The sequence below is a fragment of the Myxine glutinosa genome, chromosome 1 (genome assembly GCF_964187855.1).
Source record: "Myxine glutinosa chromosome 1, kmMyxGlut1.1, whole genome shotgun sequence".
Taxonomy (NCBI): Eukaryota; Metazoa; Chordata; class Myxini; order Myxiniformes; family Myxinidae; genus Myxine; species Myxine glutinosa.
In genome coordinates, this window is record NC_136261.1 from 446,681,327 (window position 1) to 446,707,987 (window position 26,661).

The 26,661-nt window shown below is 46.9% G+C and overlaps 2 protein-coding genes across 4 annotated transcripts in view; both read right to left on the reverse strand.

Annotated features, from left to right (window-relative positions):
* The window catches only part of LOC137418911 (uncharacterized), a 70,807-nt gene extending 52,505 nt beyond the window's left edge, over window positions 1-18,302 (reverse strand). The window contains exon 1 of one of the 3 annotated variants that reach the window (XM_078770749.1): window positions 18,255-18,302. Coding sequence is in view for 2 of the 3 variants with exons in the window: in XM_078770750.1 (XP_078626876.1) it covers window positions 13,251-13,301 (51 nt within the window). In the remaining variant the exon portion in view is untranslated. Of the gene's footprint in view, window positions 1-13,250; window positions 13,479-18,254 lie in introns of those variants that run through there. The other 2 variants (XM_078770750.1, XM_078770746.1) reach the window with 2 other exon arrangements.
* LOC137418556 (E3 ubiquitin/ISG15 ligase TRIM25-like) overlaps window positions 1-26,661 on the reverse strand; it is a 1,139,870-nt gene that overhangs the window by 1,099,183 nt on the left and 14,026 nt on the right. The window lies entirely within an intron of this gene.

Genomic DNA, 26,661 nt, shown 5'->3' on the forward strand with positions numbered 1-26,661 from the left:
AGAGAGCAAGACACCACGGGCCTACAAAACAGGCCTCAAAGCTATGCGAGTTAATAAAATGGTGGATATTTGTTTATAATTATATGAAGCCACTCCCAGAATGGGTGGAGCTATGGGTGGAGCTACTCTGCAAACCGAGTAAGCCACACCCCGGACAGACACCCAACAGACAGACAGACAGACAGACAGACAGACAGACAGACAGACAGAATCATCTACGGCTATTATAATATATATATATATATATATATATATATATATATATATATATATATATATATATATATATATATATATATATATATATATATATATATATATATCAAGTAATGAACGGCGGTTGGGAATTATATCCACGATATCCATTTTTCCGTTCTCCAACCTATAGCTTTGTCTTTAAATACTCAACGTTTCGGCCAGCAACCCAGCGTGCGCTGAGCCTCCACTAGCCTTCATCAAGAGAAGTTCCCTTGTTCACCTCCTCCCAGATATATCTGGGGGGAGGGGTGGGCCTATTCTATCAACCAATCACAAAGCTGCATTGCGAGACCTCGTGACCATGGACCCATGCTCGGCTTATGTTGCAAGTGTTTTGTGCGTGTTTGAGCGGTGTATTGTGTTTTGTTGTCCGAGTTGCCTGTGTCGGCTATGTCCCACTTTGTCTTTGTCCTCCTCCACGCATCGGTGTCTCTCTGGTGTATTTATGCATGAGAGGTCCGTATACCTGTGGTAACGCCACAGTCTCCTCTGTCAATGGTGCCCGCGTTTGACCAGTGTGCCAGGCCTCCAGTATTCGCCTACTGGCCTGGTTCGGGGATGCCGCCAGCACGTTCACATTGTCCCATAGAGGAACATGGCCCGCCCTTATTCCATGCTTGGCGATAGCAGATCTTTCTGGGTGATTACACTCAAAGGCCTTGTGGTGTTCATTAATGCGCTGGCCTAAGGTTCTTCCAGTCTCGCCTATGTATTCTCCACCACAGTCACATGGAATGGTGTATACCACACCTGTGCAATCGTTCTTCAGTCTTTTGTCTTTGACCTTGGTCAGTGCACGTCTCAAGGTGTATATAGGTTGGTAGTTGACCCTCACCCCGACCGGTCTCAAAATCCTGCCAATCCTTTGAGATACCCGTGGCACAAATGGTAGCACGCAGAAGCCCTTAGGTGGTTCCTGTGGCACGTCCTGGATTCTTGGAGCCGCCAGTACCATTTCATTTTTTGGGCAGAGGTGGTCTGGGTAGCCATTGGCTTTCAATACCCATTTGAGATGCTTGATCTCTCTCCTTTTGCCCTTCAAGGTGGACGGTATATTCCTTGCCCTTTTTACGAGTGTATTCACCACAGCTCTTTTATGGTGCAGTGGATGGCAAGACGTGAAATCGAGGTAACGCTCGGTCTGGGTGGGTTTCCTATATACTGCGGTACTTAAGCTTCCATTGAGGTTCCTCCTCACCAAGACGTCCAAAAATGGAAGCGACCCATCCTGTTCTTCCTCAGAGGTGAATTCGATGGAAGGAAACATTCCACTGATGCCCTCCCGGATTGCATTAACAGCCGTGCTGGGGCAGATGACAAAAGTGTCATCGACATAGCGGTACCAGACACGTAGCTAGACAATGTTGACTGTACACGAAACTTGTGGAGCAGATCGAAGTGACCAAGGCCCATCTGAGGTTCAACCATCGTTGCCTGAACAAAGATGTCCTACCCAAACCTCTCCGTTTTAGACCACCTCTTCCAGGATACAAAGCACGTCGGATCATGCACGCCATGGGGCGGAGGTTTTTGCGTCTGTTCGTATCGATGTGCCATAACAAGATCAGATCACGCACCGCCCGAACAAACCGGATTGCTGATGCGATCCGCACGGCCTTACCGATGGCAGAATGGACTCGCGTGGAAAAGAGAGCTTCAAACTTTGCCAGCGCCACCTTGGTGTCAGTGAAGAAGAAACACGAGAAAAGGTTTGCTGCACTCCAAGACAAACTGGTGCACGAAGGAAACGCCAGCGATTCACTCCAGGACCAATGGGTGGTTAACCTCTCAGGTAAACATTTCACAGATTCACATATGAGTGTATTAAGAAAAGGCCTTAACTTTGCGGTCACTCCAAAAGGAATACCGACAGATGTGATCGTGTCACGAGTTGAAACCGCCATCACGGTACGGTCGGATGACGTCAAGAACGAGGTTCGGTCACGTGTGGCAGCAGTTTTACTCCGCCCACCCCGCCGCAGCCGAAATGATTTCAACCTGGATTCAGTGGAACGACGAGCATTGCAAGAGCTGCGCAGGATGGACGACATTGTGGTTGTACCGGCGGACAAAGGTCGTGCGACAGTTTTATTGGACCGCTCGACATACAAGGACAAAATGCATGAGTTATTGAATGATACGAACACCTATGAACGTATAACGAAGGATCCAACGAAGAAGGAAGAACGCACGTTAAACTCGCTGCTTGCAAGGTTAAAAAGAACAGGAAGACTATCGAGCACAAACTACCAGTGATTGTATAGCAGCAACGGCGTCGCTCCCAGAGTGTATGGGTTACCAAAAATCCACAAAGAAGACGTTCCATTACGGGTCATAGTGTCGTGTATCAATGGACCATCTTATGCATTGTCCAAGTTCGTGGCCAATATACTAAAGTACCTCGTGGGAAAAACCGACCGAGGATTGCGCAACAGCTCCGAGTTTGTGGATAAAATAACACACACCACGATCCATCCACAAGAATCCATGGTGTCCTTTGACGTCATTTCGCTATTCACAAACATACCCACAACCCTGGCGGTTGATGTGGCGAGACAGAGGCTAATGGAGGATGATTGCTGGAAACAGGCCGCCGACAAGTTGAATGTTGATGACGTTTGTGACCTCCTCAGCACTTGTCTGTCTTCCACCTATTTTGTCTTTGACAGCACATTTTACAAGCAGGTGTTCGGCACTGCGATGGGCTCCCCGGTGTCTGCGGTGGTTGCCAATATGGTGATGGAAGAGCTGGAAACACGCACCATCCCATCCCTCCCAACACAGCCACGTGTCTGGTACCGCTATGTCGATGACACTTTTGTCATCTGCCCCAGCACGGCTGTTAATGCAATCCGGGAGGGCATCAGTGGAATGTTTCCTTCCATCAAATTCACCTGTGAGGAAGAACAGGATGGGTCGCTTCCATTTTTGGACGTCCTGGTGAGGAGGAACCTCAATGGAAGCTTAAGTACCGCAGTATATAGGAAACCCACCCAGACCGAGCGTTACCTCGATTTCACGTCTTGCCATCCACTGCACCATAAAAGAGCTGTGGTGAATACACTCGTAAAAAGGGCAAGGAATATACCGTCCACCTTGAAGGGCAAAAGGAGAGAGATCAAGCATCTCAAATGGGTATTGAAAGCCAATGGCTACCCAGACCACCTCTGCCCAAAAAATGAAATGGTACTGGCGGCTCCAAGAATCCAGGACGTGCCACAGGAACCACCTAAGGGGCTTCTGCGTGCTACCATTTGTGCCACGGGTATCTCAAAGGATTGGCAGGATTTTGAGACCGGTCCGGGTGAGGGTCAACTACCAACCTATATACACCTTGAGACGTGCACTGACCAAGGTCAAAGACAAAAGACTGAAGAATGATTGCACAGGTGTGGTATACACCATTCCATGTGACTGTGGTGGAGAATACATAGGCGAGACTGGAAGAACTTTCGGCCAGCGCATTAATGAACACCACAAGGCCTTTGAGTGTAATCACCCAGAAAGAACTGCTATCGCCAAGCATGGAATAAGGGCGGGCCATGTTCCTCTATGGGACAATGTGAACGTGCTGGCGGCATCCCCGAACCGGGCCAGGAGGCGAATACTGGAGGCCTGGCACACTGGCCAAACGCGGGCACCATTGACAGAGGAGACTGTGGCGTTACCACAGGCATACGGACCTCTCATGCATAAATACACCAGAGAGACACCGATGCGTGGAGGAGGACAAAGACAAAGTGGGACATAGCCGACACAGGCAACACGGACAACAAAACACAATACACCGCTCAAACACGCACAAAACACTTGCAACATAAGCCGAGCATGGGTCCATGGTCACGAGGTCTCGCAACGCAGCTTTGTGATTGGTTGATAGAATAGGCCCACCCCTCCCCCCAGATATATCTGGGAGGAGGTGAACAAGGGAACTTCTCTTGATGAAGGCCAGTGGAGGCTCAGCGCTTGCTGGGTTGCTGGCCGAAACGTTGAGTTTTTAAAGACAAAGCTATAGGTTGGAGAACGGAAAAATGGATATCGTGGATATATATATATATATATATATATATACATACATACATACATACATACACTCAACCCTCGGCTATCGCGCCTAAATGGTGCCGCTATCGGTGCGCGTTAGCCGAAATCACGATAGCCGAACTAAAGAACGTATGGTAATAATTCTAATTGGTGCCAGGACCCCCAAGTTAACCACATATTTAACCTATTTTTGCCACTTTTTTACCAAGTGTTTCTAGCATATAAACACCTACCTATGTAAACATAAGGACCTACGTTTCTGCCATTTCTACCATGAAACAAGATCACAACATGTAAATAAAAATGAAATGGTAAAACAAGTACTTTTTTACCATTTTATTTACCTTTTTGGGGAAGATGAGGGGCTTAGGTGGTTGGGTAGGTTCCGAGGCTTGGGTGGAGTCTTATTGACCTGACCACCCCTATGTGCCTCTAACTCGTCCAGGATTGTGTCAGCTGTAGTACCAGAGAAGCGCTCAACGTCAGAGGGCTGTGCCTCGTTGCGACGCCGTAAGCAGGGTCGGCGTCATGGGGGGGGGGGGGGGTGGGGGCATTCATGGGCCATGCCCACCTAAATGAGTTGTTGTGCCCCCCCCCCCCCCCCACACACACCCACCCGCAGATCAAGCCTTTGGCGCTAAACTTGCTCGTCGGCTATATTTTGTGGTGTGTGTGTGTGTGTGTGTGTGTGTGTGTGTGTGTGTGTGTGTGTGTGTGTGTGCAGTGGTGTAGTCTAGTTTTTTGTAGTGGGTATACTGTGATTTTGCCCTTCCAGCCTCATAGTCACCCGTCCCAAAGCGACGCACCCCGGAGCGACACCCGTCCTGAAGCGACACCCCATAAGCACCACCACACTCACTAATGCATACAGTATGCAATGCATCTACACATAATCGAGAGCATTCTGAAAGATTGGTTATGTGTTACCAACATCAATTTATTTTCAATTTTTTATCAACAAGACTCAGCCAGTTAAGAACTATTTAGCTTAGATGTTATGTGAATGTGTTAACAAATAAAGGTTGAAAAGGCACTTAACATCATCAAAGTATCCATACTGGGTTGTGAAAGTTCTGTCACGAAACTATGTTGTTACGTATCCTCGCGCATTTTTAATCGGGTATACGGAAATCCTGGACCTTTCCTAGTGGGTATACGGCGTATACCTGCGTATCACGTAGACTACGTGTGTGTGTGTGTGTGTGTGTGTGTGTGTGTGTGTGTGTGTGTGTGTGTGTGTGTGTGTGTGTGTGTGTGAAAGAGAGAGACTTTGCAGCATGTTTTTAAATTGGAACTGGGTTGGTGTGTTGGTTGTTGACGGCAAACTCTTATTATCAAGCATTTACATCATAGATTGAGGTCTCGAACGGCAGTTTGGCCCCCCACCGAGGTTACCCTAATGTCCCCCGATTAGACTTGTTCTGACGCCGAGTCTGGCCGTAAGAATTCGGTGATCTGGCGTTGGCAGAGGGAGTTGACGTGGGCATGATACTGCTCCTCGTAACCTGCCAGTGCCGTATTAATAAAGGAGCACCTTGCTTCACTGTTGATTGTTAAATCTTATCGACGTTTCTATGATAATCACGGTTTTGGTAAATACCTCGCACTGTTGACTCATTTATCCCAAATTTCTTTCCAACACTTCGCTTTGTTTCACCATTGTCTATCAACTGCACAATTTCGAATTTCTGAGCGTAAGTTAAGTTCTTCCTCTTCTTGATTTCCCTTGATTTCTCTTTCCCCACACTCGGTGATGACGTAGCACCCTTTCCACCATTTCCGGTGCGCGATAGCGCGTATTTGGGGCGCGAGTTGTGCAGTTTTTTAGGTAGCCGCTATAGCAGAGAAACGCGATAGCTGAGTTCGCGATAGCCGAGGGTTGAGTGTATATTGTTGTGGATATGAGAATGGTGTTTTTTTGTGGTAAAATGTTGTTGTAAAAGGTTGTGGTAAAATATCACCCTCCGTCCTCCATTTGTTGTTGTATAAAGGTCAATGGTCGTGCCCGTAGTTATTTCACAAGCACTCACGTAGCCAATAATAGATTTCCTCCTTGTTGACAGTTATTTCCTTATTCTGTGTAGTAGGGTAAGGCCTTGTCTTCCATTAATTTGACACTCCATTGCACTGCATTAAATAAGGTAGATCCCTCCGACATGGCATCTTCAAAGTGCCAGGTTTGCCAGGTTTGCTGCAATTGCCAACTGCATTTGGGCGGTTTTCTTCATTCGCCATTGCTGCCCTTTGGCTGGGGCTAGTTCGAATCGCCCCAAAACCACCATTAGCCACGAGGTAAGGTCGGGGAAGAAAGGCGTGTCTCCACCTCGTCATAGAGGGGAGGAGTGAACCAGCCCTTGCCGACCAACCTAGAATGAGGGGTTGGCTTTAGAGGGCGGAGAGAGAACGTTTGGGGGAGGTTCGCAAAAGGGTCAAGGGTGGGGCTTATATAACCCGCGAGAGACGCCCCCAGAGAGAGTCGAGGAGGGAGGAGATCAGATCACAGATGCCCCCAGAGAGAGTCCTGCGAGTTTGTGAGAGAGGGAGAGAGAACCCGTCACGCCAGCCCCCCACCAGCAGCGTTGGCTCCACCAGGCAGCTCCGACCCGTTACCCCGCGCACACCACAGGATCGGTGGCATCGGCGGCCATCGAGGTACAGCCCGACGTCCCGTGAGGGATCAAGCTCCAGCCAGCTCCGTGCCTTCCTCCCCTTCTCTGCCGTCCCAAACCATTCCAGTCCTTCCATTCCTGCCTGCAAATTCCCCATTCGTGTGAGTCCATCTTTTGTTTGTTCTGTCCAGGGTATTAATTAAGACTGTAATAGGTAAGCTAGAATTTTCACTGTGTCCTTCTGGTCCGTCCCTCTTTCTGTCTTTATTTTATTATCTTTCCTTCTTCCTTGGTTTCTTTGGTCCTGTAAATAGTAATAAATTATAATCGTATTTAAAACCTTTTTTTTGTCTTTGTCTTCTTCTTCTTCACATCCGCGTCATCTTTGTCTTTTCCAAAATTGAATATCTGTGGCACGATTTGGCCAACGTTCAGAATCGGGTCTAGTCATTGTAAAAACGGTTCGGTCCGTGGCGCCATCCGCTCGGCAAATTAACATCTTATCCGCGGTCCGTAACAATATATATATATATATATATATATATATATATATATTGTTGTGGATATGAGAATAGTTTTTTTTTTGTTGTTGTTATTGTGTAAATTGTTGTTAAAATATCGCCCTCCTTACTCCAGTGTTGTATAAAAGTCAAAGGGCGTTCCCGTAGTTAGTTCCATAAAGCATACACGAAGGACACCATAATATCCCTGTTCAGTAGTTTATTTCCTTATTCTGTGTATTAGGTTAAGGCTTTGTCTTCCATTAATTGAAATACTCCATTGCACCAAGTGAAATAAGGTAGATTCCCTTCCAACCCCCCTTTTCGTCAATTGCCATTCGCATTGCCAACTACAATTGCCACCATTAAGCATGTGCTCAGCTCGGGGAAGAAGGGTGTGCCCGCCCATCATCATCAAGGGTGGAGTCAGAGGGCCTGTACCCACCAATCAGGGCCGAAGCGAGGTCACCGAGGGGCGTGTCCTGAAGGCCGGCGGCTTGATCGCCCGAGGCGTAATATAAGCGCGCGCGGATGCCGTTGAGGGAGAGCGAGAGAGAGAGAGCGAGAGAGAAGGTTCGAGAGAGAAGGTTCGAGGTCAATTACAAGAGTTGCACGAGAAGTCAATTATAAGAGTAGCGCCAAAGGTCTATTACAAAAGTTGCGCCAAAGAGAGGTGAATGACAAGCGTTGCGCAAAAGGTACCAAGACAGAGTTGTGCCAAAAGGGTCCAAGAAAGAGTTGCGCCAGAGACGGCAGATGCGTCCTGAGGTGAGCCAGAGGAGCAGCTTTGACTCCACCAGGCAGCTTCAACCCGTTACCCCGTGGGAACCAGATAGCGGTGGCATCGGTGGCCGTCGAGGTCCAGCCGACGTCCCGTGCGGGATCAAACCTGAACCATCTGCCCCAGCTGAACCTTCCCATTCCTCCTTCCAGCATCCATTCCTGCCATTCCATCCTTCTTTGTACGCAAGTTTGTTTTGTTTGTCTTGTCCCAGGGTTAACTAAGCTTGTATAGTTAAGCTAGTATTTTCACTGTGTCACCTGCTTTTTCCATTTTCCCTGTATATAACCTTGACTGCTCCTTTTGCTTAGTGTGTGTAAATAATAAATCCTGTTACTCTTCTGTACGTTTCTTCTTCCTCTTTACATTCGGTCGCTTTAGAGGTTTCCAAATTGAATATCTGTGGCGCGATTCGGCCAACGTTCAGGAATCGGGTTAGTCGGGGTGACTGTTAGGGCCGCGGTGCCATCCGCTCGGCAAACTAACATCTTATCCGCGGTCCGTAACAATTGGTGTCGGGAGCGAGATTGGACCCGAAGCGCGCTCAAAATTACGAGCTGCTGAAATTTGTTTAAAAAAAAAAAAAACCCGAACTTTGAAGTCGTGCCATGGATAGTCAAGGCGACGGGATGCCGGTGGGAGAAATAGACGGGGTAGAATCGACCCAGGACCTCGGGGAAACGTATGTGGAGGAAAGGGAGGAGGAGAACAATGGCAATGTGGTAGAGGAGGTTTCAGGCACGCAAAATGGCGCTCTCGCGCACGTGGTTACGGTGGCGCCAAATGTCGCCACGGCCGCGACCGTAGCAGCGCCGCCAATGGACTGGGGCCTATTCATGCTGCAAATGCGGGCCCTCATGGAAGAGAACAGGGGGCTGGGAGACCAAATTGGGGCAATGAGGGACGAAGCGAGGGGTACTAGTGAGCAATTAAGAGAGGGGTTAGACAACGGAATAAAAGAGGTAAAGAATGGGTTAACGGGGCTAGAAGATAGGATGGAAGGCAAATTGCGGGAAATAGGGGAGCAATCCGCCCGGCAAATCAAACGGATGGGGAACCAGATAGAGGAGGTGAAAATCGGGTTAGTCGGTTAGTCCTTCACCTCCTGTCCCCATCTTGTCTACCGCTCCCTCTTTTTATATATTTTGTTTGTCTGGTTGATTTGTTTGTGAAATAAATGTTAGCTCTTTCACGAGCCTCGATTCAGTATACAAAAAAAGAAAAAAGAAAAAAGAAGGTAAATTGGATGCTCAGAGGGATGAATTGGGACAGTTGAGGGTGGCATCTACAAAAGAGATGGAGGAGATGAAGGAGGAGATACGACGAGGTGTAAGCGAGGAGGTCTCGGGGGTACACGAGGAGGTAAAGCGAGGTGAGAAGCGTATGGGGAAAGAGGTGAGAAATGGAACGGCTAGGTTACAGGGGGGCATAGAGGACCTGACGCAGGAGGTGGAACAGCTGACGGTGGGACAGACAGAGTTAGTGGAGCAGGTACAAAGGAACACTGCGGTACTAGGAGGGTTAAAAGCGACACAAAGAGACATCAAGGACGACTTGATAGCGACGAAGAGGCAATGTCAGATGGTACGTGAGGGACTGACAACGAGGCTGGACGAGGTGACGGAGGTAATGGAGACGAAGGACCGGGAGGTGAGGACGCACATAGAAACGGTTAAGGTGGCGTTAGAGGAAGAGATAGAGGGGCGCACCGGGAAATGAAGGAGGTAAAGGAAAAATTAGAGGAGGTGGAAGAGGGGGTGAGTGAAATTAAGAAGAGACTGACGGAAACTAAGAGGGAGATAAAGGAGGAGGTGATGGAATATATACAAGGTCTGTGCTCGAATCATGATTGTGTGCTCGCTAACCAAATAAAGAGTTTGCAGGTGGCGAAGGAGGTGCGGAGACGAGGTGCCAAGGTGAGTGGCGATATACGTGGAAATGTATATGATGTGAGGGGAGCTTCAGTCGGCTTGGGGGTTGATTTGGATCCGGGTGTTCGTGAGAGGCTGTTGGTGAAGTGTGCGACAGGTACGGTGTGCGAAAGAGGAGGTGTGCGAGAATGTCCGACTCTGGGGTGTGTGAGGAAAACGTGCGCGCCGAGGAGTGAGTGTGCTGTCGAGAGTGAGTTGGTCGTAGCGCGGGTGCGAGGAGGCACATGGAAGCGCGGAGTGGGGAGTGTTACAGAGGGTGCAACGAGAGAATGCACACCTGTGGTGAGTGTTACGGAGGGTGTAACGGGAAAGTGTGCGCAAGAGGATGCGCGAGAAAGGTGTGTAACGGACGGGTGCATGAGGGAAGAGTGCGCTGTCAAGAGTAAGGGAGAATGCACACCTGTGGTGAGTGTTACAGAGGGTGTAATGGGAGAGTGTGCACATGAGGATGCGCGAGAAAGGTGTGTAACGGACGGGTGCATGAGTACAGAGTGCGCTGTCAAGAGTAACGGTGAGTGCGCGACCAAGAGTGGTGGTGGAAGCAGTGAGAGTGACACGGAGCGTGAGTTGGTTGTGGCAGGTGAGAGAGGATGTACACCTGGAATGGAAGGATGCACACCTGGAATGGTAGAGCATGTGTGGGAATGCACACTGGAATTGGTAGTGAGGCACGTGATTGGGTGTGCAAGTGAGAGCACACCTGTGGTTGTCACAGAGGAGGTGACCGAGGAGGGGGCGCGAAGAGGTGTGTTGGTGAGGTGTGCGAACGACGAGTGTGTGCAAAGATGTGCGGTGGTCAGGTGTGTGACAAAGTCTGTAAGCGGCATGAGTGTACCTGGGTGTGTCAGGGAAGGTGCAATGACAAAGAGAATGGAGACAGCTGGATGTATGAGCAAGGAACGGGCTGCGGGGTGTAAGCATGCGAATGGAGCATCGATGCTAACCGGGTTAGCGGTTAGAACGACGTTTAGCCGAATCGGGCCCTCGGTGCGTACCGGGCTTCACGTGCCGCAAGGACCAGTGGGGATCCGAACCACTGCGGTTTCGAAAGAACCGCCGTACGCGATCCACGCTGGGCCTCGCTCGGAACGGTCGCGTCCAAGCTCCGCCAGGCGGAGCGGGCGGTCCGGTTGGAAGGGCCGACACAGTGACCCCTTGTGGTTGCCGCGCTCTGGCCGGCCGAGATTGGGGCATCGGACGGTCCTGTGCCGAGATGGTGCGTGGGACCTCGGCCCGGGTAAACCTCCTTCCCTTCACCGAGTGTCAGACGCATCCAGCCACCGGCACCAAGCAAACCACATTCATTGCTCGGCTTTACGAAGCCAAGCTTTGGAGATGAATTGGCGCACCGAGAGGTACTAGTGAGTAGACGTGTGACGAGGATAGTGTTTTGGACCCGAAATTAGAAAAACAAAATTTGATTGGCAAAGGATTGGCAGAGTGATGATTGGTAATGGTAGCATGATTGGCAGATATTGGCAAATTTTTAATTAGCTGGAATTTGGTGTGCAAAATTGGTAGTGAGAGATACCCGATGTGGTGGGATGGCAACTCTGCCATCTCTCACAGCGGGGGCAAAGGAGCACTAGTTTTATGGGGTTTGGCAGTGAAAACTAGCCCGGGAGGGTTAGGATATAGTGTGTAGGGATCTAGAAAAGATTGAACTTAGGTAACGTTAAGGTTAGGTAGTGACAATGATACCTGTAGTGGGGACGCAGGTAGATTAGTTGGATGATAATGACGAGGGAGCGCAATAGTTTAAAGGGGCGACTGGGAAGCGCAAGTTCCAGAGTGGAGTAGTTCGATGAGATGATGCCTTGTGTGTGAGGATCGAAAGTGTATTGAGCAGGGTATGAGTAAATGATTGTGATTGTGAGTTGTATTGTGATTGCACAGGTGTGCAACTGAACAGGTGTATGGAGCAGTGTCTGAGTGAGTGATAGTGATGTGAGTTGTGCTGACCAAATGGTCCAGGGAGGAAGGAGGGTGCAGGTGGCACCAGGTGTGATTGCACAGGTGTGCAACTACAGGAGGTATGGAGAATGGTTGTGTGGATTACATGGAGTGTGGAATATATGGAGTATTGGAATGGATGGTCGTGGAGTGAGTATGGTGGAAACTGTGGAGTGGAGTGGATGGTGCGAGGGTGTGGATGGGGGAGAGGAGGATGGACCCCCATCACGAATACCCGGGGAGGGTAGTGTAAGTGTTAGGTAGAGGGTACAGGTAAATTGTGGTTGGATATTGGCATCTGTGGTGTGTGGTGGAAGATTGATGGTTGAATGGGTGCATTAGTGTTGTGGAAATGGCTGGGCGTGTGGCCTGTTAGTGTGTGTAGTTGTATGGGCACTCCACCACTGTGAGGATGTCGGCCAGGTGAGGCCGCAGGTGGGCTCTGGGAGCCGGTAGAGTTGTTGTGGATGGGGCCCGAGGATCCGGAGGACGGACCCGGATAGCCCAGTGCCAGAGGGCACCGAGGGGTGACAGAGCCAGGAGGGGCCTTCCCCAGTTAGATAGGTTAGGTGAGGAGCAGGTAAGCTCGGGTGGCAACTACAGTGGTGGAGGTGTGCAGGTGGGTAGACCTGCTGGGAGAGCTGCACGACCCAGCCCGGAAATTGTGCAAGGGCACAGGGAGTTGCATCGGGGGAGTGAGACCCCAAATTGAGAAGCACCACAGTTTGGTCAATGGGAATTGGTTTTTAGAACCCATAGTGTAAGTTGGCCAATGGATTGGCAGGGAAAGACCCCGGGTAGTGTAAAGTGTGTTAATGTCATTTAGAAGCTAGCTAGGGTTGAAGTCTCCTCGCACCATCTACATCCACTCACCTGGGGTGACGTAACTCCACACCATGCCATGTTTTTATTATTTTGGTGCAAATGTTTGGAATGTGAGACGCATCATGACGTGGGTGTGACATTGTGCTTGTTGTTCCATCTCTCCCTCCTTATGAGGATTGATGATGAATTGGGTGATGGCAAATTTTGGTTAGAGGGATTGTGGTAACGAATTTGGTGTAGGGGAAATATGGGGAGACGTGACATTAGCGACGAATTTCTAAATGTGTAGATTTTGTAAATATGGGGTAAGGGCAAGGGTAGAGTAGGTGACAGGGGGGGGGTGACGTACGGTAGGGACGAGCTTTCTCACTTCGCTCTCCGTACGCACTTCGCCTTGCATTGCCTTATTGATGTGTACCCTTGTGACCTTACCCCTCGCTCATCTGTCTTTTCCCCCTTTTGTCTCCCACATGAGGACCTGTACGCCACTGGGCGCCGAGGGGAGCGTGCGTGAGTCGGCCATTGTGCACCCGAACCTCTCGCAACCACAGCTGTCTGCATCGATGCACCACCTTATGGACCACATGTCAGTGGCTGAGCACCACTTATGGACCCCATGGGTTGGGGCAAGGCCCCTCTGCTGGAAACGGCCACGAAGGCCCGAGATCTTGCTGGCGGACCTTGGCCACAGGGCACTGATGCCCCACAGGTGAACCACACTAGTCGGCCCTGTGGGCCATAAATAAATAAAAATGGACATGTTGGGTGCATTTTATTTCCACCAATAGGCCGCCAGTAAGAAAATGAAAGAAAGACAACATCTGGAAGAACAAATAGCCAGCAGAGGGAGCCGAAGAGCAAGGGACCACCAGCAGGGTTAGGGGTTGTTGTTTTTATTTTTATTGATGAACAGTGATGACTATGCACCGATTGGTGCTTGAGGGTGTATTGGTGCGTTTTGGGTGCTTTCATGGTGCGTCAATGCAGAGCAGACTGTCTCCCCCCCCCCCCCCCCCCCCCCCAGAAAGAACAATCACAGGTCCTGGGTTAGTTTTGTAAATAAAGTAACGTCATTGTAAATAATGCTCCCCACCGTCAATGTGTAGTTTGAAGACCAATTCCGCAATTCGGTTAGCTGTGGGCGTGAATCTGTTCAGGGTGCAATGGAGCAGCGGGACATATTTATTTATGTTTTAAAACTGTCGCACTCAGGGTCAGGTTAAATGTAGAGGGAACTACACCTACGTGCCACACTAAAAGTTAAGGTAAGAGGCCCGGGACGTGCCTAAGAGGAGGAGGGTGCAGTGTTGTGGATATGAGAATGGTTTTTTTGTTGTTGTTGTTATTGTGTAAATTGTTGTTAAAATATCGCCCTCCTTACTCCAGTGTTGTATAAAGGTCAAAGGGCGTTCCCGTAGTTAGTTCCATAAAGCATACACGAAGGACACCATAATATCCCTGTTCAGTAGTTTATTTCCTTATTCTGTGTATTAGGTTAAGGCTTTGTCTTCCATTAATTGAAATACTCCATACTGGTGTTTGTTCCCCCTCCATCCCCTCCCTTACCTCAAACGGCTACACAGCTGACTCCGCACGTGAAAAAGCTGAATGCCTCAACTCTGTGTTTGCCTCTAAATCTTGTGTCCCAAACCCATCCCTCTCTGTACCCACCATACCCAGTCGTACCCTGCTGCTCCTGGACTCCGTGTCCTTTCCTCCTGACAAAGTGGAAAAGTTTCTGTCAACCCTCGACTCTGATTCTGCAACTGGACCCGACGGCATCAGCCCACGGGTCCTAAAATCCTGCTCTGCCGCTCTATCTCACCCTCTCTCTGTTCTCTTCACCCTCTCTTTTGCTCAAGGTCAACTGCCATCTGCTTGGAAATCAGCCAACATCACCGCTTTGCACAAAAAAGGTGCAAAAACAGATCCTAGCAACTACAGACCAATCAGCCTTCTCCCAATTATCAGCAAAGTCATGGAATCCATCATTGCTTCGGATATGAAATCTTTCCTCTTCTCCAATGGCTTGATCTCTGATCATCAATTTGGTTTCAGACCAGGTCACTCTACTCTGGACATGCTGCTTCTGCTGTCTCAACAATGGATGGAGGTCCTCAATGCCAAACAGGAAATTAGAGCTGTCTCCCTCGACATATCACGTGCCTTCGACACGGTCTGGCACCCCGCTCTGCTCACCAAACTCTCCTCCTTTGGTATCCGTGGAAATTTCCACACATGGCTGGCGGACTTCCTCTCTAGTCGTCGTCAACGTGTGGCCCTGAATGGGTTTCTCTCATCTCCTCTTCCTGTTCAGGCTGGAGTTCCCCAAGGCAGTGTTCTGGGCCCCGTGCTTTTTCTGGTCTTCATCAATGATCTCTCTGACTCTCTCGAAAATCCTCTCTATCTCTTTGCTGATGACTCCACTCTCTGCCGCTCCATTCCTCTTCCCTCAGATCGGCAGTCTGCTGCCTCCTCACTCTCTGAAGACCTGGACAAAATCACAGACTGGTCAAACAAGTGGAACATGTCTTTCAATCCTGACAAATCTCACACTCTTACTATGTCTCTCCGAAAAGATCGACTGGACAACCCTCCCATCTACTTTCTCAACAATCCTCTCCAAGAAGTTCTGTCGCTCAAGATTTTGGGTCTCACTATCTGCCATGATCTTTCTTGGGAAAACCACATTTCCAAGCTGGCCTCCAAAGCCAGTCGCCGACTGGGCATCCTCCGTCGTGCGAAGTCCTTCCTCGGCACACCTGAGCTCCTCACCACATACAAGGCTTTCATCCGCAGCTCAATGGAATACTGTTCTCCCCTATGGGCCGGTGCTCCTGCCTCACACCTAGCTCGGCTTCACGCTGTTGAAACCAAAGCTTTCAGAATTATTGGAATCTCCCGCGATGAAGCTATCTCTGAGGGCCTTTCACTCACTCACCACAGGCAGGTAGGTGGTCTTTCTGTCTTCTACCGACTCCTCTCCGGCCTTGCACCCCCAGCTCTCTCTGTGCTCTGTCCCCCAAATATTCCTACAGGTCGCACAAGATCTGCCAGCAACCCTCTGATGGTTAAACTGCCGAAATCTCGGCTCTCTGCTCACCTTCACTCTTTCATTCCTCTTTTCTCCCGCCTCTGGAACAAACTCCCTCACTCCCTTCAATCCCACTCCTCCCTCCAGGTCTTTAAAACAGCTGTTCACCACCATCTCTTATCTTCCCCCATCCAAAACCTTGATCTTTTCTACCCCCGCTAATTCACCCCAGATCCACCTTGTTTGAAATTCCAACTTCTTTCCTGGAAGTCCTGGCAGTGTCCATATGTTTTATACCTCTCCCACCGCCCCCTTCCCATGCCCCCCCACCCCCCAAAGCCCTCGCCCTCTCTCAGATCTCTCGATGTCTCCATGTCTCTCGGTCCCTGCTCTCAAATGTTGTGTTTGTGTCCTTCCCCCTCTCTCCCCATCTTGTCTACCGCTCCCGATGTTATATGTTTTATGTGTCGGTTTGTCTTTCTGTGTGATTAATGTTCGCTCTTTCACGAGCCTCGATCTTGTATTAAAAAAAAAAAAAAAAAAAAAAAAATTGCACCAAGTGAAATAAGGTAGATTCCCTTCCAACCCCCCTTTTCGTCAATTGCCATTCGCATTGCCAACTACAATTGCCGCCATTAAGCATGTGCTCAGCTTGGGGAAGAAGGGCGTGCCCGCCCATCATCATCAAGGGTGAAGTCAGAGGGCCTGTGCCCACCAATCAGGGCCGAAGCGAGCTCACCGAGGGGCGTGTCCTGAAGGCCGGCGGCTTGATCGCCCGAGGCGTAATATAAGAGCGCGCGGACGCCGTTGAGGGAGAGCGAGAGAGAGAGAGAGCGAGAGAGAAGGTTCGAGGTCAATTACAAGAGTTGCACGAGAAGTCAATTATAAGAGTAGCGCCAAAGGTCTATTACAAAAGTTGCGCCAAAGAGAGGTGAATGACAAGCGTTGCGCAAAAGGTACCAAGACAGAGTTGTGCAAAAAGGGTCCAAGAAAGAGTTGCGCCAGAGACGGCAGACGCGTCCTGAGGTGAGCCAGAGGAGCAGCTTTGACTCCACCAGGCAGCTTCAACCCGTTACCCAGATAGCGGAAGCAGGGAGCGGTGGCATCGGTGGCCGTCGAGGTCCAGCCGACGTCCCGTGCGGGATCAAACCCGAACCATCTGCCCCAGCTGAACCTTCCCATTCCTCCTTCCAGCATCCATTCCTGCCATTCCATCCTTCTTGTGTACGTGAGTTTGTTTTGTTTGTCTTGTCCCAGGGCTAACTAAGCTTGTATAGTTAAGCTAGTATTTTCACTGTGTCACCTGCTTTTTCCATTTTCCCTGTATATAACCTTGACTGCTCCTTTTGCTTAGTGTGTGTAAATAATAAATCCTGTTACTCTTCTGTACGTCTTCTTCTTCCTCTTTACATTCGGTCGCTTTAGAGGTTTCCAAATTGAATATCTGTGGCGCGATTCGGCCAACGTTCGGGAATTGGGTTAGTCGGGGTGACTGTTAGGGCCGCGGTGCCATCCGCTCGGCAAACCAACATCTTATCCGCGGTCCGTAACAATATATATATATATGTGTGTGTGTGTGTGTGTCACGCTACCAGATTCTTGTACCAGATGCTCAAATTATGGATTTGGAGTTATACCTGCAGCATTAAAGTACCAACCCTGTACCTCCATAAAATAGCAGGGTTGGTCAAATTGGGCAATTACAAATGCATGAAAACAAAAATTCAAATATTCATGTGTAACCCAATGTCAAGTTTTTCAACTTTTCATGCCAGGAAATCTAGAAAATTTCGCAAAAAATACCAACCAGTAATTTACAATCAGAATCAATTTCTAGGGTTCTAAAGGTTTTTTTCAAGCATGATGTTGGACAAGTAAAGTAAATAAAAGTACCATAAGAGTTATTGGCCGAGTGCCAATTTTTTTTGGCACCTTGCCAATGTTCTGTATTTTTCACTTTTTCCTAGCAAATAAGTTGTGACCAGCACTGATTTTAATTGGAATTTATGGGAAACAAACACGCACATATTTCTTCTACTACTGCTGTATTTATTATGTGCAGCATAATCTGCATTGAATCTTCAAGCATAATCTGCATTGCAACTGTGCACAAATACTGTAAATCCTCGCCCCCCCCCCCCCCCCATCTGTATGCTAGCCCAAGCTGTCATGCCAAAATATCAAGGCAAAATGACGAGTAGGCCGACATGTATAGAATTTTCACACACGTTTGGTGAAGCACCATTTACAAGAAGTATGTACACAAGGCTTGACTTATCCATGAAGGACAATAAATGCATGTGGCATCATACTACTTACACTTGAAAACCCCACTGGATATTAAGTTGGCCGCCAGAAGTGTGATTCAAAGGTCAAGTCATTGTCTTGAGCCGAATTCACAAAGTACATACAAGTACAGCATTGTTCAGTAAACGATATTCTTTGTCTAGTATATGAATAAAATATCATGCATACTGGATGCACAGCACTGAGCAGCATGCACAGGTCTTATCAATTGCACAAACTATAATGACTGTCTCAATCATTTTCAGTCATGAGTCAACAAAATGAATCAGATTGTCATATAAGTAGTGGACAGGTCACAACACCCCTGTTGCTTCTGCGATGGCCGGCCGGCTTACAGTGAGAGCAGGTTGGCCTGGCACGCTTGCCACCAACAGCAGCAGAGTCACCAGATGGCCAATAAAGGTATATTTCCGGCGGTTTATTGCTGATAAACGATCAATCCGGAAGCGTAAACAGTGAAACACTTGGCACCGCCTTTCAATGGCGTTTATACGCAGTAGATGTTTAGCGCATCTGGTACAAGAATCTGGTAGCGTGACACACACACACATATATATTATATATATATATATATATATATATATATATATATATATATATATATATATATATATATATATATATATATATATATATATATTGTATATATATATATATATATATATATATATATATATATATATATATATATATATATATATTGTTACGGATCTCAGAGACGACACTCCCCTTAGCAAGGGGGGGTTAATCGCCTTGGCCTGTTAAGCTGGCCGTCTCTAGTCCTGGTACTTATAACGCTCTTTTGCGGGGTGAAATTGGTCAGGGTTATTGGTCAAGGTGTTATCCCGAATACCTTTACCAATCCCTCCGCAAAACGGAGACAAGTACCGCTCGAACCACGGACAAGATGGTATTTGCCGAGCGGTTTAGCAATCCGCTATTCGAGCCGTTAGCAATTGATTAACCCGATTCCGAGCGTTGGCCAAATTGTGCCACAGGTACTCAATTGGAGACAGGACAAAAGTGATCGGGGGAAAGAAGAAACCAAAGGTAAGAAATAACAGACATTTATTAACTATATACAAAACCAAAGAAGAGGAGGAAACAAAAGTAATATACAGAAGAAGAAGAAGAAGAAGAAGATACACAGGGCAGCCTTAAACAGTCTTATATTATCAACGCCCAAGACAGACAAACAGACTCACATGACAGGGAATGGCAGGCAGGAAGGACTGGAAGAAGGAGAAGGGTCCAGGTGGGACAGCAGGGCTGGAAGGTTTGGGCCGAGGCACAGCAAAGAGGTCCGCTCCAGGTCCACGCTCCGGGCCGGAAGCGAACAGCCAGTGGCAGCCTCACGTATTCGTTCACGCGGTAGGGGCTTTTCGAAGCGCTTGTCAAAGGGCTCCGCGCAGCTTCGTTTCTCTCAGCAAGAACTCACCACACGCCGTCTCCAACCCAAGTCGATTCTCGTTCATCTCCATTCATCTCCGTTCATCTGCGTTCAAAGGCTTCGCGCTGGCGCTTATATTACGTGCCTCCAGATCAATGCACGCTTCATAGAGCCACGCCCGCGATGGTACCTCGCCAGGCCTGGTTGGTCGGTAAGGGCTTGCTGACTCCACCTCCGATGACGAGTCGAAGTGCCACACCTTGTTCTGGTGGCTCCGCCCCCTCCTTCCTTGGCTCGACCACATGGCTAATGGCGGTTTGGGGCCAACAACCGCATCAAGGCAAGGAGCAGCGAACGCTGCTCGACCGTTACTTTGCGGAGACGCGGGTGAGGCGATTGGGGAAATTGAAAGGGGCCTATCTTATTTGATTAATGCAACGCAGATTCAACTACTGGGAACAGATCCTTAACTGAAATACATAATAATGAAATAACTACGGAGAGCTCCTATGGTTCGCTACGTGTTGTACATGGACTATCTAGGGTGCGATCTTTAACAAGCCAATTGATGGGGATATTTACAGGGGAACATTTACAAGGGAAACATTTACTAAAATTTACTAGTGAAGGTTCTAAAAACCGTAACAATGTGTATATGTACAATGTACATATATATATATATATAAATATATATATATATATATATATATATATATATATATATCTAATATATATATATATATATATATATATATATATATATATATATATATATATATATATATATATATAATATATATATATATATAAATATATCTAATATATCTAATCTAATCTAATCTATATTATAATAGCCGTAGATGATTCTGTCTGTCTGTCTGTCTATCTGTTGGGTGTCTGTCCGGGGTGTGGCTTACTCGGTTTGCAGAGTAGCTCCACCCATAGCTCCACCCATTCTGGGAGTGGCTATAAACAAATATCCACCATTTTATTAACTCGCATAGCTTTGAGTCCTGTTTTGTAGGCCCGTGGTGTCTTGCTCTCCCCCAGTTTTATTTCAAATCAAATTCGATAAATCATTTCATTTTTCACAGTCGCTAACATAGTTTTAGACTCGGTTGAAAAAAAACGGGAAGAAAATCCGATGAAAGTTGCCGTTTATAGAACGAAATGAATTCTCAAAGGCCTGTAACTTCAAGGCCATTGAGTCTCTCTCACGCCTTTATCTCCAATCTAACTCACCATATGATTTCATTTTTATCGATGGTTTTACTTTTAGACTCGGTGTCAGCAATAATTGAGAACAATCCACACACGCGGGAAAATGCAGAGATATATTTTTTAAAATCGTGTCATGGTGTATCATACACCGCCCAACATGACACCGCCGGCAATGTGTCGATATATATTAAAAATTCGCTTTTGCTTATCCGTTATGATATATTACTATTTCGTTTGATGATAGTCGTCACAAAAACGTCAACAATGATGCCGACATATATTTCTTCGTTTTTATTTCATTCAACATATTAGCCGGAAGTAAAATATGTTTCAGGTAATTACCGAGAGATATTTCTTCGTTTTTTTTATTAGTTATGTGCGCATACACTTTAAATAGGTTTATTTGAAATCTTTAATTTTCCACAAACATTCCACACACGCGGGAAAATGCAGAGATATATTTTTTAAAATCGCGTCATGGTGTATCATACACCGCCCAACATGACACCGACGGCAATGTGTCGATATCTATTTTAAATTCGATATATCATTTCATTTTTCACAGTCGCTAACATAGTTTTAGACTCGGTTGAAAAAAAACGAGAAGAAAATCCGATGAAAGTTGCCGTTTATAGAACGAAATGAATTCTCAAATGCCTGTAACTTCAAGGCCATTGAGTCTCTCTCACGCCTTTATCTCCAATCTAACTCACCATATGATTTCATTTTTATCGATGGTTTTAGAGTCGGTGTCAGCAATAATTGAGAACATTCCACACACGCGGGAAAATGCAGATATATTTTTTAAAATCGCGTCATGGTGTATCATACACCGCCTAACATGACACCGACGGCAACGTGTCGATATATATTAAAAATTCGCTTTTGCTTTTCCGTTAAGATATATTACTTTTTCGTTTGATGACAGTCGTCACAAAAACGTCAACAATGATGCCGACATATATTTCTTCGTTTTTATTTAATTCAACATTATTAGCCGGAAGTAAAATATGTTTCAGGAAATTACCGAGAGATATTTCTTCGTTTTTTAAAATTAGTTATGTGCGAATACACTTTAAATAGGTTTATTTGAAATCTTTAATTTTCCACAATATAATTTACTTGCCATTTATCATTTGATGATTACGAGACACTTCCTCTTGAGGATCGTGACAATTCATGCGCTGCGTGGAAACTTCTATTTCCAAAATGAATGAGACGATCGATGAAGAACGCAGACTTGAACAGGATGCAGCAAGAAAACGAATGAGACGGGCGAACGAGTCCATCGACGAACGTCAATGCAAACTTGCGGGGTCACCCGTGGGAATCCCACGGGCATGGATGTGTGTGACATTTCGACATATTGAGTTAGATGCTGCACATTCATTTTTACAAAATGGTTACTGGCAAGTCATCAGATCCAGAAATGGTGTAAAAACCACCGTTTAGAGGCCATTTTTCCCCGCAAAGCGGGGGTTGGCCTTTTCGGGGACCGTGGTAGTTGTTGTTTTTTTGTCCCCTTTTTGAAGCAATGTTTTACGGCCGGATGCCCTTCCTGACGCCAACCCTTTTTGCCGCCTTCAACGACAAACAGGGAATTACCAGTGAACTGGTACTCAATTAGCCGACCTCGGAAGGATGACAGGCTGAGTCAACCCCCCTGGCATTAATTCGGCGATCGACCGAGATTCGAACCCAGGATCCTAAGCCGGCACCCTAGCCGCTAGCCCAACACCAGAAATGGTGTCATGAACACAATTTATTTACGCACAAGCACAAAAGCAAGACGGGCCGATTTCCGATTCCGACGGGCCGACGGGCGAGACGGGCCGATTTCCGATTCCAACGGGCCGATTTGGAGCAAGAAAAAGAACGAGACGGGAGAAAAAGGAGAGAAACGAGACGGGGAAAGCCGATTGGAGAGGCGAGTGAGGCGCGATTGGAGAGGAGTGTGAGGCGCGATTGGAGAGGAGTGTGAGGCACGATTGGAGAGGAGTGTGAGGCGTGATTGGAGAGGAGTGTGAGGCACGATTGGAGAGGAGTGATTGGAGGGGAGTGTGAGGCACGATTGGAGAGGAGTGTGAGGCACGATTGGAGAGGAGTGTGAGGCGCGATTGGAGAGGAGTGTGAGGCGCGATTGGAGAGGAGTGTGAGGCGCGATTGGAGAGGCGTGTGAAGGATTGCAGAGGAGAGGAGTGTGAGGGATTGGAGAGGTGAGGGATTGGAAAGGAGAGGGATGTGAGGGTTTGGAGAGGAGAGGAGTGCTAGGTGGAGAGAGGAGAGTGTCAGGTGGAGACAGGAGAGTGTCAGGTGGAGACAGGAGAGTGTCAGGTGGAGAGGAGTGAGGGGTCACATATTATGTGAAATAACTAAATTCACACCATTTCTGGATCTGATGACTTGCCAGTAACCATTTTGTAAAAATGAATGTGCAGCATATAACTCAATATGTCGAAATGTCACACACATCCATGCCCGTGGGATTCCCACGGGTGACCCCGCTAGTCTATATTATAATAGCCGTAGATGATTCTGTCTGTCTGTCTGTCTATCTGTTGGGTGTCTGTCCGGGGTGTGGCTTACTCGGTTTGCAGAGTAGCTCCACCCATAGCTCCACCCATTCTGGGAGTGGCTATAAACAAATATCCACCATTTTATTAACTCGCATAGCTTTGAGTCCTGTTTTGTAGGCCCGTGGTGTCTTGCTCTCCCCCAGTTTTATTTCAAATCAAATTCGATAAATCATTTCATTTTTCACAGTCGCTAACATAGTTTTAGACTCGGTTGAAAAAAAACGGGAAGAAAATCCGATGAAAGTTGCCGTTTATAGAACGAAATGAATTCTCAAAGGCCTGTAACTTCAAGGCCATTGAGTCTCTCTCACGCCTTTATCTCCAATCTAACTCACCATATGATTTCATTTTTATCGATGGTTTTACTTTTAGACTCGGTGTCAGCAATAATTGAGAACAATCCACACACGCGGGAAAATGCAGAGATATATTTTTTAAAATCGCGTCATGGTGTATCATACACCGCCCAACATGACACCGACGGCAACGTGTCGATATATATTAAAAATTCGCTTTTGCTTTTCCGTTATGATATATTACTATTTCGTTTGATGATAGTCGTCACAAAAACGTCAACAATGATGCCGACATATATTTCTTCGTTTTTATTTCATTCAACATATTAGCCGGAAGTAAAATATGTTTCAGGAAATTACCGAGAGATATTTCTTCGTTTTTTTTATTAGTTATGTGCGCATACACTTTAAATAGGTTTATTTGAAATCTTTAATTTTCCACAATATAATTTACTTGCCATTTATCATTTGATGATTACGAGACAAATTCCTCTTGAGGATCGTGACAATTCATGCGTTGCGTGGAAACTTCCATTTCCAAAATGAATGAGACGATCGATGAAGAACGACTCGGTGTCACCAACGCGGGAAAATGCAGAGATATATTTTTTAAAATACACCATATCACCGCACAACACCGCCCAACAGCCAACAAGTATCATACACCGCCCAACAGCCAACGAGTATCATACACCGCCCAACATGACACAGACAGCAACATGTCGACATTATCGCTTTTTCTTTAAACCGAGTGAACCGAGCCGAACCGAATACACCGCGTGAATTCACCGAGCGAATTTCAGCCAATTCCACCTATTTCTTCGTTTTTATTTTATTCGTTACCAGCAGAAGTACCCAGCGTTGCCGGGCGGGGGAGGGGGGAAGGGCACGTACACTTTAAACATGTATATACATGTGGGATGTGGGATATATACATGTGGGACATGTGTACGTGTGTGTACGTGTGTACGTGTGTGTGTGTGTGTGTGTGTGTGTGTGTGTGTGTGTGTGTGTGTGTGTGTGTGTGTGCGCGTGAATATGTGTGTGTGTGTATATATGTGTGTGTATGTGTATGTAGGCTAACCCCCGCTCTAGCAGGGAAAATGGCCTTAAAATGCATGTTGTTGTTGTATGTGTATATACATGTCTGTGTGTGTGTGTTTGTGTGTATATGTGTCTGTACGTGTGTGTGTGTGTGTGTCTGTTTTTGTGTGTGTGTGTGTGTGTGTCTGTTTTTGTGTGTGTGTGTGTGTGTGTGTGTGTGTGTGTGTGTGTGTGTGTGTGTGTGTGTGTGTGTGTGTGTGTGTGGAGATGTATATATGTGTATATATGTGTATATGTGGATACATATGTGTATACATATTTGCATATGTGCATATGTGTATATGTGTCTGTACGTGTGTGTGTGTGTGTGTGTGTGTGTGTGTGTGTGTGTGTGTGTGTGTGTGTGTGTGTGTGTGTGTGTGTGTGTGTGTGCACGCATGTGTGTCGATGTACGTGTGTGTGTATGTGTATATGTGTGTGGGTGTATATGTGTGTGTGTGTGTATATGTAAACATGGGCCGGTGTGTGTGTAAAGTGTGAGGAGGTATTGGAGAGGAAAATGCAGAGATATATTTTTTTAAATCGCGCCATGATGATAAACGAAAATACACCGCCTAAAATAACAGTCGACATCTATCTATAATTCCAGTAATCTCTGTCTGTACGTTTGTACGTTTGTCTGTGACCGCTGTTTCTCGACAACCACGGGTCCGATATACTTTTAACTTGCCAGGTATATTGCTGGGGACCCGAGGATGTGCCTTTTCAAGGTTTCATATTAATCGGACAATTACTTACCGAGCTATGTCCAAAAAACGATTCAACCAATCAGAGAGCAGCGAACGATCGCGTGTGCCGGCGTTGCGAATGGACCAAACCATTCCATGTAAATAGAGGGGGGGGGTTCTGTGGTCGTTGCGAATGGACGAAACCATTTCATGTAAATAGAGGGGGGGGATTGTTACTGTACTCGCAAGCCGTTCGCCGTTCGCTTTGGCGTTGCGAATGGACCAAACCATTTCATGTAAATAGAGGGGGGGGGGGGATATAATTTTAGATAGATATATAGTACGGGCATATATATAGTACGGGCATGCCCTAGTCTATCTATAATTCCAGTAATCTCTGTTTGTACGTTTGTTTGTCTGTGACCGCTGTTTCTCGACAACCACGGGTCCGATATACTTTTAACTTGCCAGGTATATTGCTGGGGACCCGAGGATGTGCCTTTTCAAGGTTTCATATTAATCGGACAATTACTTACCGAGCTATGTCCAAAAAACGATTCAACCAATCAGAGAGCAGCGAACTATCGCGTGTGCCGAACGTGGCGGACACACTCTGCCTCGGATGGCACATTTGAGAGCGTATTCATTTATTTCACGTTTGCAAACTATGTTGGCGTTAAACTATGTTTTAAAACTAATAAAAACGAATTTGCGATTCATTCGCTTTCCTGCGCGTTTGTGCACGCGATGGCGATTTCTTTACCAAACTCCGGAAGCCGTTCGCTTTGGACCAAACCATTTCATGTAAATAGAGGGGGGGGGATATAATTTTAGATATAGATATAGTACGGGCAATGCCCTAGTATATTTAAAATTCGCCATACACATCCATGCGGGAATCCCACGGGCATGGATGTGTGTGACATTTCGACATATTGAGTTACATGCTGCGCCTGCACATTCAGTTATATAAGATGGTTACTATACTGGCAATTGATCACATCCACAAATGATGTAATCCACACAATTTATGTACTTTACATAACGTTAATAGGAATACATGCCCGTGTAGATGGGAATGACATATAATTCACCGAAAACGTTGAAGCAACCGCATAATATTACGGTGATGTTTAACTCTGAGAATAGTTCTAAATTTAAAAA